Source organism: Brassica rapa, chromosome A10, assembly GCF_000309985.2.
Source record: "Brassica rapa cultivar Chiifu-401-42 chromosome A10, CAAS_Brap_v3.01, whole genome shotgun sequence".
Lineage (NCBI taxonomy): Eukaryota > Viridiplantae > Streptophyta > Magnoliopsida > Brassicales > Brassicaceae > Brassica > Brassica rapa.
In genome coordinates, this window is record NC_024804.2 from 13,968,360 (window position 1) to 13,984,247 (window position 15,888).

The 15,888-nt window shown below is 34.4% G+C and overlaps 2 protein-coding genes across 3 annotated transcripts; one reads left to right on the plus strand and one right to left on the minus strand.

Annotated features, from left to right (window-relative positions):
* The first annotated feature begins 49 nt into the window (after positions 1–49).
* On the plus strand, positions 50–3,151 carry LOC103845536 (alkaline/neutral invertase E, chloroplastic). Of its 2 annotated transcripts, XM_033281953.1 has the most exons (8): positions 50–149; positions 565–567; positions 606–1,255; positions 1,349–1,514; positions 1,627–1,838; positions 1,904–2,397; positions 2,477–2,525; positions 2,653–3,151. In XM_033281953.1, exons 3-8 carry the CDS (start codon positions 671–673, stop codon positions 2,977–2,979), a joined length of 1,833 nt encoding a protein of 610 aa, XP_033137844.1. In that variant the 5' UTR covers positions 50–149; positions 565–567; positions 606–670; the 3' UTR covers positions 2,980–3,151. The 2 variants fall into 2 exon arrangements, with proteins under 2 accessions (XP_033137844.1, XP_009120650.1); XM_009122402.1 differs by lacking the exon at positions 565–567 and having other exon boundaries at positions 619–1,255.
* Positions 3,152–4,120: 969 nt separating this feature from the next.
* On the minus strand, positions 4,121–7,987 carry LOC103845537 (fatty acyl-CoA reductase 1). The gene is made up of 10 exons (XM_009122403.3): positions 7,823–7,987; positions 6,733–6,836; positions 6,393–6,598; positions 6,206–6,306; positions 5,928–6,120; positions 5,678–5,839; positions 5,475–5,556; positions 5,069–5,338; positions 4,612–4,739; positions 4,121–4,436 (listed from the first exon to the last, which is right to left on the minus strand). Exons 1-10 carry the CDS (start codon positions 7,896–7,898, stop codon positions 4,277–4,279), a joined length of 1,482 nt encoding a protein of 493 aa, XP_009120651.1. The 5' UTR covers positions 7,899–7,987; the 3' UTR covers positions 4,121–4,276.
* Positions 7,988–15,888: the final 7,901 nt, after the last annotated feature.

A 15,888-nucleotide genomic window follows, 5' to 3' on the forward strand; every position in this document is an offset into this window, starting at 1 on the left:
CGTGGTTGATGGAGATAATTGTTCGTGTTAACACGTGTGACCTAAGCAGATTTGTTGTTCTTCTCCATCTCTCGAGGATTGGAGTTTTCATCTCTTTCCCGTCAAAATTTTCCTCTGATTCTCCGGAAGCTGAATCTGAAACACCCAAGGTAAGCTAGTATCTTTATCTCTTCTTTACGAACATGTAAATGAATCGGATTCGTTGATGGAGCAATGAAATTGATTTCATTTAGAAAGGTTCTCTGTGATTACGGAGTTTCTGATTCATTTCGTTATGCTCGCATGTTTTGTTTAATGATTTAATTACATGATTTTGATTCGAGCTATTACCGAATTAAGATTCGAGTTAAGGCTTTGGTAATGAATGAATGAATGTTTCAGCTAAAGTTTGCTCATTTCTGAGTTTTGGTATAATCCTATTATTATGATGCACTTAGATCTTTTGAAAATGATGTTTGATTAATTGGGTATTAAGAGAGTTTCAGTTTTGAAGATGCTCATGTTAACTCCCCTTGTAAAGTTTGTTCCTTTGAAGATGCTCATGTTATCTCTCTCGTTGTAAAGCTTGTTCTTTTCTGCTGGATTATCATGTTGGTCTGATTCAGTTTTCTTTTGCAGGTATCAATCACTTCTTCTAGCCACCTCTCTGAGTATAACAGGGTGGATCAAAATGGCTGCTTCAGAAACAGTTCTACGTCTTCCATTGGGATCTTTATTTTCATCTTGTCATCTGCCTTCTTTCTCCCTTAACTCCTCTCCCCTCCTCTCGTTCAAACCCTCCTCTAGTAGAAAGCGAAGGGGCTTAAGGTGTACCAACACTTTGGCGAGAGGAGACACGTTTCAGAGCCCTGACTGTGTTTCCAAGGGTAAGAAGTTGCAGTCCACGAGATGCAGATGCCAAAGAAACGACGTTGAGGAGGACATCAGATCCAACTTACTTCCTACTGACGGGTTGAAAAGCGACTTGGACGAAATGCCTCTACCTGTAAATGGAAATCTTTCGTCCAATGGTAGTACTCAATCAGCTGGAACAAACTCTATCGAGGACGAAGCTTGGGATCTCTTGAGGCAGTCTATTGTTTACTACTGTGGTAGTCCTATTGGAACCATCGCTGCTAATGACCCCAACTCCACCAGTGTACTGAACTATGATCAGGTCTTCATTCGTGACTTCATACCTTCGGGGATTGCCTTTCTTCTTAAAGGAGAGTATGACATTGTCCGCAATTTTATCCTTTACACTCTCCAGTTACAGGTGACAGAATCTCTCTCTTGTGATAAAAGATTGTCATGTTGAAGCTATTTGGTTTTGTTATGAGTTGATGATGTAATGCTTATTGATGACCAGAGTTGGGAGAAAACCATGGATTGTCATAGTCCTGGTCAAGGATTGATGCCTGCTAGCTTCAAGGTGAAAACGGTTCCTCTTGATGGTGATGATTCAATGACAGAGGAAGTCTTAGATCCTGATTTTGGGGAAGCGGCAATTGGACGTGTTGCTCCGGTTGATTCTGGTAAGAGAAGCTAAGTTCTAATCTTTCAACCATGTGGAAAAGGATAATACAGATTTGTTCTGGTATCATGTTAACTTGATTATCTTTTTTTCATTTGTTTTTGGAACTCCAGGGCTGTGGTGGATTATATTACTGAGAGCATACGGAAAATGCACAGGCGATGTGTCCGTGCAGGAGAGAGTTGATGTGCAGACCGGAATCAAGATGATCTTAAAGCTCTGTCTCGCTGATGGTTTCGATATGTTCCCTACTTTACTAGTAACTGATGGGTCCTGCATGATAGACCGTCGAATGGGTATCCATGGTCACCCCCTGGAGATTCAGGTGTGTTACACTGTTAAATTCAATTTGAATCTGCCAGCCATTTGATTCTAACTTTACACTTTCAGGCACTGTTTTACTCAGCTTTGGTATGTGCACGTGAGATGCTTACACCAGAGGATGGATCAGATGATCTAATCCGAGCTCTCAACAACCGCCTTGTTGCGTTATCTTTCCACATCAGGGAATACTACTGGCTGGACATGAAAAAGATAAACGAAATTTACCGGTACCAGACAGAGGAGTACTCTTACAACGCGGTTAATAAGTTCAACATCTATCCAGATCAGATACCTTCGTGGTTAGTGGACTTTATGCCCAACAGAGGAGGTTATTTGATTGGAAACCTTCAGCCAGCTCACATGGATTTCAGATTCTTTTCCTTGGGGAACCTTTGGTCCATTGTGAGCAGCTTGGCTACTAATGACCAGTCACATGCGATTCTTGATTTCGTGGAAGCGAAATGGGCAGAACTTGTGGCAGACATGCCGTTTAAGATCTGTTACCCTGCAATGGAAGGTGAAGAATGGAGAATTATAACCGGAAGTGATCCAAAGAACACGTAAAGTTATCTCTTCCATATGATTTTCAATAACATGTTTTTATATTTTCATGTTGAGCATATTTGGTTTTGGTTGCAGTCCTTGGTCTTATCACAATGGAGGTTCCTGGCCAACTTTGTTATGGCAGGTTTGTTCAGACTTTTCTCTTTTCCCTTTTAGATTCTGAGCTTATCATTTTGAGCTCATCAATGTGAACTTCCGAAGCTATATGGCGTTGGTTTTGAAATCTTGGTCCCTTGTTGGTGTTTTATCAGCTGACAGTAGCAAGCATCAAAATGGGTAGACCAGAGATTGCAGAGAAGGCGGTTGAGTTAGCTGAGAGACGGATTGCTATTGACAAATGGCCTGAGTACTACGACACCAAAAGGGCAAGATTCATTGGCAAACAGGCACGGCTTTACCAGACTTGGTCCATCGCAGGCTACCTCGTGGCCAAGCTCCTCTTGGCAAATCCATCTGCAGCAAAGTTCCTCACCAGTGAAGAGGATTCTGATTTGAGAAATGCCTTCTCTTGCATGATCAGCGCCAACCCGAGAAGGACACGAGGACGCAAGAAGACTCAACAACCGTTTATTGTATGAAAGCTCACAAATCTTTTTTTCAATGTGAGCCATTGACTATGTCCTCCTCCACTGTTCTGTCCCTTCCAACAGAATGATACAGAATTCTTGTGTAAATAGTTTCTCTTAGAAACTTGTCATAAAAGGGAATGATATTTTTATCATATGCTAAGTATAGTCAGTGCTTTGATTTTGTTGCGGTAGTCCAACAAAATTGGATACACATCTTTATTACCACTTGCGTTTCGTCCCATCGAACTAAATTCAAACTGACAAGGCCATGTGTTTGGCCTATGACATTTGGCTGGCTCATATCTGTGAGCTTTGCCCGTGGTAGATGCATGCATCTAAATTGTTAAGTTATTATATAGTTGTCTGACTTATGTCAGAAGCTATTCATAATGAGAGCCAAATTTGTCTTTATCTATTCAAAACAAAACTTTCAAGTGGATGTTTGTTACCATTCGAAACCTGAATGTTTACAACCGTCCCGCTCCGTACTGCAGTTAACAATAACAAAAATTTCTACGATTCTGAATGGTGACTGCGGTTTGAGCGGTGCGGACCAAGCGGTTCAACTGCGGTGCGGTTCTAACAGTTATAAAAATATATAGATATACAGTATATGTAAAGATTTTTGTTACTTTTAACTGCGGGGCGAGGCGGGACTAGAGTCACTATTCGAAACCTACATATACCATATATCTATATATTTTTATAACTGTTAAAACCGCACCGCAGTTGAACCGCTTGTCCTGCACCGCTCAAATCGTAGTTACCATTCGGAACCTATCCGTTTTACAATAATTGAAATATTAATAAAATAATTTCGATAGCAAGTTGACAGACATAAAGTCGATAAACACAATGAGTGCAATTTGCCGGTAGGAGCTCAGAGTGTACTATTTGTCATTTATATGCAACAGTTTAAGGGTTTGATTTTTCTTCTCCTACCTTTGTATAGATATTATTATATTCGGATTCATTTTCTCGTAAGTGGGGCATGCTACCATGATACAAATTTAAGATGGTGGAAGAAAGACATCTAGCACGCGACAATGAAGTGTCATGGCTATCTCATCCTTCTTGGAATAGTTGATTAGTACATACAAGGCAACGCATATTCTATTAATATTTGTAGATCTCACTATAATATTTAATGAAGCCAGGAAATAGAATTCAGTTATAGTGACATATATAATCATATTCATACAATGCGTTGATATATATAATGATATTACACAGGAGATTGATTCGAACTCCTTTCAATACTTCACAATACGATTTTACTAGTATTCAAGCACATAATTACTATAATTTACTGTTTAAGAACATAGGTGATGAGGCCAGGAATGTGTATGTTTGCGATATAATCGTCCCAGTTGATGGACTTGGGATCAAATTCGAACGATCCATCCATCTCTTTGATGTTCTCTTTTCTTCTTATTCGCAGTCTTTCGGTATTTAAATCATCAAATCTGCACATAACAAGAATTTATAATGTTAAGGGCTTAGTTAAGCTGCGATTACGACATAAAGATATGATAGAAACTCATTTGTAGTATAGTTAATGATGTATTATTTGTTCTCCTTTCCTTATAAGAGCGATATTACTTGGTGTCTTTGGTGAAAATTTATGAATAAAATACATACATGCCCTTGAAGAGTAAGTAAGGCTCGTAAAGCTCAACTAGTCGCATAGCTAGCTTGAGTTTGCGGCTAAGGTCATTGTATTTATCTCCTTCACTCCATGGGTAAATGATATTAATCAACCGAAGTATCTGTAATGAAAAAGACAACAAAAAACAAAAGAGAAACAATGTTGAGAAAACAAATTATAAAATATTAATATCTTATACTAAAATTCTTTTTAACTAAAACTCATTAAATATTAATATTTTAAACTTTATCGTATCCGTAGATTTCCAATAGATCTGAATTCGAATCCGCACTATACAAAATTTCCACAGCACGTAGCCATCGAAGCTTTCACATTTTCTCTCTGGAGAATGGTTTACCACCGAATATTTAACTATACTATACATATGTTATCTAAATCAAAATGATTATCGATTTTTTTATTATATATACAGAGTGGAGGTTAAAGTACCTGCAGAGGAAGCTTGTAACGAAGGGTCATGTAGAGGCTGAATTGAGCCATGGTGGGTAGAATCGTTCCTTTTGATACTATGATTGGTGAGCCGTTGCGAGCAACCAGAGGTTTTTTAGTGAAGTAACGAGCCGCGGTGTCATGGAGTTGTCCAAACGTGACCGGATTCTGAAAAGAAGAGCCGACATGGTATATGGTCTGGATCCCGGTTTCTCCAGAGTGAGCTGTTGCGGTTGCGATCATTGCGTTTACCACCATGTCCGCTGGTATCTGAAAATGATGTAGCACTTTCCATAAATTTGTTATAAGAGGATTATATGTATTTAACTTAAACAAGTAATATATGTGTTATTTAATATGCTATAAATTGAATTAGGTGTCGAGTCATGCTTAGATTTGTGCTTACAAGGTCAAAGACTGAGGTTGAATCCGCAAGAAAACACTTGAGCCTTCCTTTGCCATATGCAACAATCACACTATCTATTGTTCTGAACGTCATAGTAAAAATTATTAAATATGAATCTTGAGTTAACACGTTATATATAACTCGTGACATACTCATTTGATTTATATTAAAAAAAAAGAATTATGATATTAACCGGTTCGCACCTCAATCCTTCGATCCAGCCAGGAAACGGCTCGGCGAGAGTACTAGTAATCATTGTTGGACGAATGATAACAAGTGGTAAATTTTCTCTAGAGCTTCCGATTAGCATCTCTCCCATTGCTTTGGTGAATACATATGTATTTGGCCATCCATGAAGCTTTGCCCTATATGAAAATTGTTTTGTTATAAGAATAACGTATGATGAAAGTAACATTTAATTAAGAACATTTAGGGTATGATTAGGCCGCATACCTTGTCATTCCAAGATCTTTCATCGACTGTGAGATCTCTTCTTCAGTACAATCTTGATGCTTTAGCTCTTTCAGTTTCTGTTTCATCAATTCGAATTCTACATTGATGTCTAGTTTCTTATCCCCGCTGAGACTCTCCCCCATCTTGAATGGTTTCTCCAGGAATAGTCCTTTGTTTTCTCCGCAGACATATGCTAAATTAACAAATGCAAATTAAGGTAAGCCAGGTTGGTAGTTGGTACATATATGATGGGGTTTTGTGAGAAATATTAAACTCACCGGTTGAGACATGGAGAAGCAATTGTCTTTTAACACACTTTTTGGCAAAGTTGAGAACATTGAGAGCTCCGAATGTATTGATGCCAAGACCGATATCGTATCTATAAAGTAGTCGTCAAGAATCACATGTTATAACTTTAACCATTATATAAAGTATATATCACTTATACAACTTTTTGGGTCATACCTTTCATCGAAATTCGTTGTTGCTGCGATATTGATGATGATATCAATCTCATTCCACATCCGTTGTAAAAGATCAGGGTCTTTCAATCCCAGATTATGAACCGATATATCACCGGGAACTGGCACGATTTTTTCATGCACTAATTTATCCAGATTCTCTTCACCTAGATCTTTCCTCAGCACCCTAAAAAGGTCTATCTCCACAACCTGTTGTATCATTGTAAACAAAGCAAATATATTGTCAATATCATTTGAGTTAAGTAATGGATCACCTCTAGGGTTATTATTTACGTAAATAAGTGTTTTAGTTATGGGATTTGATTAATTAACTTATGTCATACCTCACTACGTAAGCGTTGCATGGCTGCCTTATCGTCGGAAGCTCTCAACAAAAGATACATCTTCTTCACATTTGGTTGCAACCTCAGAATTTTCTCTACTAGAACTAATTAAGAAAAGAAAAACACACAAGAGATTTTAAGTAATTCTTGTATCTAAAACTCTGACTTTCCAAAAGTTGTTGTTTCAAGAAAAGTTTATTTATTTCTTACTTTTTCCAGAGTTGTTGTTTTAAGAAATAAATATTTTCCTTTTTTGATGTACTAATAACTAAAATCAACTTATCAACAGAATGTAAAATTAAATACTATTCGTCTACAAGAATACAACTCTCATACATACATTCCCAGATTTAAAAAAAAAATATGTGAAGATTTATAAACTCAATCTTCATCAAACATAATGATTAAGGAGCATTAGTTATATTATTAGGTGATATTTGGTGCAAATATAATATATATAATTTGCGTAGGAATTTTGTTTTTAAATCGGAAACGCAGAATCTATGAAGCAAGCATATATATTTCACCGTCGCAACAAATTCTATAATATAAAAGTACTAAATTTTAAAATATAATATAATACATAGGAACTCATTGAATATGTTGAAGATATATGTAATATGAATGGGCCACATAAATCTATAAGGTGTGTGACAATAAATGAAGTGGATAATTAATCATGAAAAATTCATCAGTATATATCTTCAAAAACTTTTTTTTTAAATCTTCAAAAAACTTGTCACAGTTATTCTTATATATCAATTGAAACGAGGAACGCATATATACATACCGACCGGTAAAATTTCGTTTGGAAAGATCAATGAAATGTTTAGATACTCACTAGCTACAAGAAAGTTATATTGATGGCAACCATACAATAAAATAGCCAATTCCACCCGGAAGAAAATTAAAATCGTAAGAATCTCTATAACTACAAAGATAGTTTGAAGCATTTTACTGTAGCATTTTCTCAAAGAAAATAGTATGAAGCATATAATCGATTACGAGATTTTCATCAGGTTATTGAATGATAAAATCTTATGGTATAAAAACCAGACTCGAAGTGCAGGAAGATGTAGAAAGAACGTACCCTTGGCAAGAAAACCAGGAGCACCGGTGATGAGAATCGTCTTGTCCCCAAGAAACTGAACACAGTTGGATTCCATATTGAAACAAATTATACTCAATCAACTTAAGACAAACAGACAAAACTTGATTGTATTGGGTGACTTGAAGCTTTCTGAGTTAAGGTTACTATATATAGACTCGTAAACATTGCGATCCTTATTACTGCCTATCGTATTTACAATTTCTTCATCGACCAACCTACCCATTAATTACAGAAAATATTGGATGTTATTTAATTACTAAATAAATATTTTTCAGAATCACAAATATCAAATATCACCATTTAAGAAACGTGACTGCATGCCGACCCATCATCTCGCTATCTCAGTCCTCCCTTTGAAATCATTTATTACTTGTGGTAATGAGGATAGTTGTACAATGACATAACACCTATAATTAATAGATTTCATTACATAAATTGTGCTTAGAATTATAGATAAGGTTTCTCATAATTCATAAACATGAGACATGTTCGTACAACGTTAACGTGATATCGGATGTTTAGAGATCAGGTCAACAACCTACCCGAAATAGATTTCACAATTAAACTATGTTTATGATTGTATCTTACGCCGCATCATTAAAAAAAGGAAAGATTCCCGGAAATTCATACTAACTCAAGAAAGTATTTGATCCATTAAACTATTGGGACAGTTGATGGTAGGTAAAGAAACAAAATTATTAACACTAACTGTAGATAATTTGATATCTATATTTTTAGAGCTGCTAACTATGACAACAATTATGAAAAGATTTTCTGTTCCATGTGCTACGGTTGATACTCAGCCATTTACTGTGTTTACGTTTTTTTTTCTACTACCCATTTAAGCTAAATCAAGTGATGGTCAGACGAACCGATTCTCCAAGCAGTACTTCTGTTTGACCGAATCTAATTTACATGGGTAAAAATATAGCCTCTAGCCTAGCATCTTTTGCTAACGCGTCCGTTCGACCACTCCTACTCCGAGGAATATGAATCAGTCTCACATCTTCGAAATCTTCATGTAATCTTTAGAACACCTCGATCTCTGTCGCGAATGTTGGCCAATCCTCTGGGTTTGTAATCATGTCCACTATGTCCGAGCAATCTGTCTCGAACCGTATCGAGGATATCTTCATGTCTCTCATACATGAGGCTGTCCAGAGTAAACCTTTCATTTCAGCATGCAAAGCTGAGAGGTTCCTGCTGCACGTCCGTAATCCGAAATATTCAAAACTCATTTGATCCTTAAGACTCCACCCTAAGCCACTAACACTGCTATTATCGATCCTTGACGCATCAATTTGACATGTAGGTATTCGAGGTATCAAAGGAAGCAATGTATCAACCTTTATAGTAGGAGGATCGTCATGATCCTTGTTTGCTTTCTCTTTTTCGTTAGCCTTCCTCCAACATTCTGCCTCAAGAGACGTATTTTAGAGAGTGTCAATCGGAGATACAACTTTTCCATTAAATAGTTTGTCGTTCTTCGCCTTCAAAATGTACCAATAGATCCATGGGAATGTATCAAATTGTGGTCTCACTGGAGCCATCTATCTTCTCTTCCAAAACAGAAAGTTCATGTTTTGGTATATAGATGTACTCGGGAAGTAATCCGGAAGGGACGTATAGTCCGATAAAGTCCAAACCTGCAGAGTTGGGAGGCATTAAAAAAGAAGATAATTAATCGACTCTATTAGGCCAGCACATCTAAGACAATTTCTATCGGTGTCCATGTGTCTATAAGTGAGCATCACTGCTGTCGCCACTATGCCCGCATTGTGTTTACATTTTACGGTGCAGTTTTTTCATTTTTTTTCTAATGATCATTATTTTTTGATTAATCTGGGGGTATCCCAGATCTATGGAGAGGTCCAAACTAATTTTCCTAGAAGAGGTACAATCCATGAATAGATCATTTTCCGGACATCACATAGATTTTAAAACATGGATCCATATCTGTATTAAATAATCAAGATAATTATGATTTAGTTTTGCGCAGCAGATAGAGCAAAACTAAAACGTATAAACGTCAATCAAAATCACCTAGTCTTCTAATGGTCGTTATGTATAGAAAAACAATCAATAATGTTTTTTAATTATTTATTTTGTCAGCATATATACGGCACCACTCAAATTCCATCTGCTAGTTTTATTTGCTGGTTTCTATGGCCATAACTTTTGGAAACAAAAACTATACGACGTAGGTTATTTTGGTAACAAATAGTTTGTATAGCTTTCAATTAACAAATTCAACTCGTTTAACTTAATATCCTTATGTATTAAAAGAGAAACATTTTAATAAATGCATTCACACTATAATAGACACGCGGTAATCTTACAATGATTTGATAATAAGTATGCTAACGCATTTACACTATATTCATAAATGTGTTCACATTATCTACTTTGCGTTTTTTTAATATAAAACTCACATATATGGTTCCAATAAAACTCTAGATTTTTTGATTCAAATAAAAATAGATAACGAATCAAAAACCAAACTATATATATTATTTTTATTGTTTACGGATAAAGTTGAGCAAAATATTCATAAATTTTGATTCGATTCGTTATCCGTTACTGAAGTATCTAATTTTTTTGAAAGTTGGAATATTTTTCTTAATGTTTTTTTCACTACCGACCAAATTGTAGTGAAATGATTTGTTTTAATAATTTTCTTTTCTTTTTTAAAACTATTATCTGTTTAAAAACTATAATATGAAACTATTGGTTCGACATGACGACTATCTAAAATTTATAACATGAAAATAAACAAATAATATTAATTTTTGGTTTTTATCGAAAAAATCAAAAAATCAAACATTTTAACCGAATAAACTAGAATGAATATTAATTTAAAATAATAGTTATATTTTAAAAGATTAAAACCAAGAAAAAAAACTTAAAACCGAACCAATATCTAGATTAAACCGATTTAAGTATTTTTATTAAAAATAACAAAATTAATAATCACATTCTACGCAAGGCGCGGGTTATTACCTAGTCTATCTTACTAAAGTAGAAGTACATTTACAAAGTGTTTGGAGACATGAATATCAGTAAAAAAAATATAATATTGTTTGGAAACATGAATAACAGTATATTAGGAAAAAAATAATTTATCTTATTAAACTAGAAGTACCTTTAAGAAGTGTCTTGAAACATGAATAGCAGTAAAAAAAATATTGTTTGGAAACATGGATAGAAGTATATTAGAAAAAAAGTAATAGGATTTAGTTATTAAGAAAAAATAGAAATCCATTATATTATGAGAAACTATATATTTGGGCTAGCTTTAAAATATACGAAAAGTAGTCCAATCAAATTACCTAAAAACATATTTAGTCTAAAATAATTATTTAACTTATTAAAGTAGAAGTGCTTTTAGAAAGTGTTTTGAAAAATTGATTCAAATTTAATTCAAAGTTGATTCGAAATTATACATAATATTCAAAAATTGATTCAATTTTGATATAATATTTTAGTAAAAGTCGAGCCAGCATAAGTACACTTGGACCATCAGTTCATTCGAACTCAATCAGACTGACTTGGACAGTCCAGTCCACCAAAACTCGAGCTCATGTCCAGATCAGTACATGAATAGTTCACGGAAAGGGCCAGAGTGTTGATATGTGTACTGACATGGTGCATCAGTTGTCAAAAATCAGTACACGAACAGTCTATGGGAAGGACGAGCATGCTGATATGTGTGGTCAGCGTGCTGATATGTGTACTGATCGGCAGTTCAAGGACAGTCTATGGCTGTCCAAAATCAGCCAAAGGAAGGGCCAGCGTGCTGAGTCGAAAGACCAACGTGTTGATATGTGTACTGATGGACAGCCACAGACGTTCTGTGTGTGCTGACGGACAGCCACAGACGTCTTGTGTGTGCTGACGGACACACACGGACGTCATGTGTGTACTGAACAGACAGCCCACGTGGGCTAAAATCACCCGACAGTCCATAAGAAGGGCCAGCGTACTGAGTCCAAGGAGCACGTTGCTGATATGTGTACTGATGGACAGCCACGGACGTCTTGTGTGTGCTGACAGACACACACGAACACACACGGACAGCCACAGACGTCTTGTGTGTGTTGACGGACACCCACGGACGTCTTGTGTGTACTGAACAGACAGCCCACGTGGACCAAAATCACCTGAACAGTCCACGGGAAGGACCAGTGTGCTGAGTCCAAGGACCAATGTGCTGATATGTGTACTGATGGACAGCCACAGACGTCATGTGTGTGCTGACGGACACACACGGATAACCACGGATGTTCTGTGTGTGCGAGTGTATAATATTGGTCCAAGTGTACTTATGCTGGCTCGTCTTTTATATCAAAATTGATTCAAAATTATACATGTATTCAAAAATTGACTTTTACTAAAATATTTTTGAAAAACCATTTTAATTTGTTATTAAAAAATATATAAAAAAAATATAATACAAAGTCCAATTTCAACCACGAGCCTAAATTATAGTTTTTATATTTCATATTAAGTTCTTAAAATATAATATATAAGATTATTTATATGATGATACATATAAAATACTATTAATTATATGATTACTTATATGATGGTACATATAAAATACGATTAGTTATATGATGACACATATATGATATTATATAACAGTGACATGAAAAATAAATAGTAATATATTTTTAGAAAAAAGTAATATATGAAATATTATATTATACTTAAAAAAACAAAATAACATATAATAATATAATAATATAATACTGTTTATTGTCTATTTACAACAAATATATATTTATATAAAAGATAAAGTAAACTTTCGTGCAGATGCACATATCAAAATCTAGTAATGATTAATCTTGTAGAACATGCGGACGACACGTAATATATATGCAATTAAAAGTTGGAAGCTGAAAGCTGCCGATAATTATACTTCCTTTGCCGTCAATTTATAAGGGTTTGCAATTAGTTAGTTATTGTGTCAATAAAGTTTGGTAGTAGAAACTAAAGAGGTATGTTTTCCACGCAAGTACCTCCATTTTGGACTTACCCTACATTGATATAATTGATTCCCATTGTCTTTGAATTCTTCTCCTGCTCAGTAATCTACATTACGTCCATGTTATATATACAAGGATTTACATAATGTACATGTTGCTCCAAACAGTTGGGGATTTTATCACTCCGGTCGGATTAGCTTTTGCATGAAAACACATAAAATACATATATTCGTTTAATATAATTTAAATAAACTATTGTCTATCTAGAAGAAATTTGGCAAATATGAACGGCAACTATTTGCGTGTCTTTGACATTTCAAAGAGGTTTGACATCTTGAGTTGTGAGCCGTTATATCTTCCATTACAAAACTAAATGAACAAACAAGCCCTTGCAGACTTTGTACCGGGTTTGGTCTCTGTACCGTCTCTTGTTCAGTGAAATTAATTCTAGTTATGCACACAAAAAAAAATTAGTAGGTTTAAGGCTTATTTTTATATAAAATTTTCTCATTTCACTTTCATCTATGCATGATATATCATATATATTTTCACCCATTTGAATATACACTTTACATAGCTGAGTTTCAATATAGGTGGGGTTGGACCCGTCTTTGAACTTTCGACAATGGCTTCTCATCCTAAATCGTTATAGACCAAATGCTTAAGTTGTTAAAAGTTAGTGTACATTTTAGTGATGACAAAAAATATTGAGTTCGGGTTGATTTGGTATAGAAATGTCCATGAAAAGTTAAAATTGTCAGAAAAACTCTGTATAGCGGTTTTTGTGTATTGCTATTGAATAACTTTGCCCTTACATTTTCACCAAACTTTCTAAAGTTTAGTTTATAATTTATTTTCATTTACGTAAATAAACACAAGAGTTTTCACGTAATCGTGTATATCTTACCATAATGTTATAGTCTTTTCAAATTTGTGTATGTACTATGTAGATCAAGAACACCCAAGTAAAAAATACATCAAGTGCCGTCTTAGCCTTAAAATAACAATAAATTTATCTAGTTATTTGAGGTATTTTAATTTTGTGTTAAAGGGTGTTTTATTAAAAATATTATTATTATAAGTTTTCTAAAAGTGTAATTTTTATTCCTTTCAAAATATTTGAAGTGTGTTATAAATCCCACCTAGGGTCTTATACATTTTTTTTCTTTTTCAAATTTATCTAAAAACGGAGGATAAGTAATTCCACAATTTTTTCTCTTCTTAACTCATCATTTTTTTTAACAGAGTGTTCCACACGGATTATCCTCTCTCCACTGGTCCCGAAGTTCATTACATACCAACCAACCATTCAACCTTATGGTTTATGGATAACAAACTACTTAGTTTTGTGAGAACTATTTTGTAAAATCCATTTCTCATAAAACACCTACGGAATACAAATTAACATTCCATGTAAACTTGAAAGAAAGGTTATTATTGTGGTTTTGAGCTCCTATGGTTAGACACCTTATGTGAACTCGAAACAAGGTTGCTATGATTTTAGGCTCCTATACTTTTAAAAAGTTAAAGACCATCTCAACTGTGAATTGTATTCTAAGACTAAAATCAAATAGCTACAAATTAAAAATCCACATCACAATTCTAGAGTAAATTTTACACAGGCAAAGAAGAATCAAAGACTACCGCGTATACGCGGACCGCACGACAGCTATGTAGTTCGTACCTGTATATTATATTATGTGTTAAGAACTTTGAAAGTATATAACATTAGCAGGTCGAAAACTAAAATATTTTCAAATCAATAAAACTGGAAGCATAACTGAAGCTACCAGTAGCAGAACAAAATCGTTTTAAAATTTAAACCTACTACTTGGAATATATAATCTTTTAGCAAAAAAAAAAGAAACTACTTGGAATATATAGGATAAATGAATGCCGTCCCAATAATTTTGGTGGCCTAAAGCAAAAACATTTTCAATGTAAATAATTATAAATATCTTAAAAAGTGTTTTTAAATATGAAACATATTTAAATCAAAAAAATGTGTTCAACTCACGATGACAAAATTAAAAAGGTTACCAGAACAAAGAATTTGTTTCTGAAAATGATTTAAAAGAATGAAATTTAAGACAGCTAAGAAATTAAAACGTACATAGTCAGTTTTACTAAAAAACATAGAAGATGTGGCCTTTAAAAACTAATCAAAATTTGTGGCCTAAATCCTTTGCTTTATCTGCCTTATGCAAGGGGCGCTTTGAATGAAAGACATGTTTATAACACTTAAAAAAACTGAAGTTATATATACATTTATATATTCGAGCACAAAGACAAAACTTTCACTTATATATAAATGTATGGCATGTTTATAACATGTTAATAATTAAAACTGAAGTTATATTTACAATTATTTAGAGCAAAAAGACAAAACTTTCACTAAATCATTGCTTATCGACACAAACATAAACTACGACATATTTTGTCTACATCTTCTCAATAATACATGGATGGAATTTCCTTTTGTTACGTAATATGAATTATATCGTATTTGAATTTGGATATAATATCACAGCATTAACATCAACTCAAACTATTAGGGTACATATCTTTGTGCCCCCAAATAAACGAAAAAGAAATAGATAGGTATATGGAACCGGCTGTAGTGGACTTACGGAGACATTTTATTGAGAGATTAAGACACTTGCTAACTGTACAGCACATGAACGATGTCTAGTTCAATGCATTTTCTCCCTTTATTGTAAGTTTCGATATGGGTGTCATGTGGAATGTGAATTTAAGTGGACACCCTTAAAACTTCTGAACCCATACCCAACATCCCAACCGTTACGCGGATACATTCTATGACTTAAATATAGTCTATGGCTGACTTATTAGAAACTGACCTTAAAAGACCAATTGTATATAGCTTATATTATATACTATAAAATAAAAAATCCATTAGATGCTTCACTTCCTGGTCAAAAGACTCAAAAACCATAAGAGTTAGGATTGTAAGTGCAGACGGGAGAAGTCGCACAACAATTTTAATGATGCTTAAACTTGAATTGACACGGAATTGAGAACTTTTCTTTACTTGAT

Bases quoted from the DNA above. Each gene is read 5' to 3' on its own strand.
- LOC103845536 (XM_033281953.1), top strand. From the start codon at position 671: ATGGCTGCTTCAGAAACAGTTCTACGTCTTCCATTGGGATCTTTATTT. The intron at 1,256-1,348 runs GTGACAGAATCT...ATTGATGACCAG, and splicing joins TTTACACTCTCCAGTTACAG to AGTTGGGAGAAAACCATGGA. The intron at 1,839-1,903 runs GTGTGTTACACT...TTACACTTTCAG, and splicing joins GTCACCCCCTGGAGATTCAG to GCACTGTTTTACTCAGCTTT.
- LOC103845537 (XM_009122403.3), bottom strand. From the start codon at position 7,898: ATGGAATCCAACTGTGTTCAGTTTCTTGGGGACAAGACGATTCTCATC. The intron at 5,840-5,927 runs GTATGCGGCCTA...ATTTTCATATAG, and splicing joins AAAGATCTTGGAATGACAAG to GGCAAAGCTTCATGGATGGC. The intron at 5,339-5,474 runs GTAAGCACAAAT...CATCATTTTCAG, and splicing joins CAACCTCAGTCTTTGACCTT to ATACCAGCGGACATGGTGGT.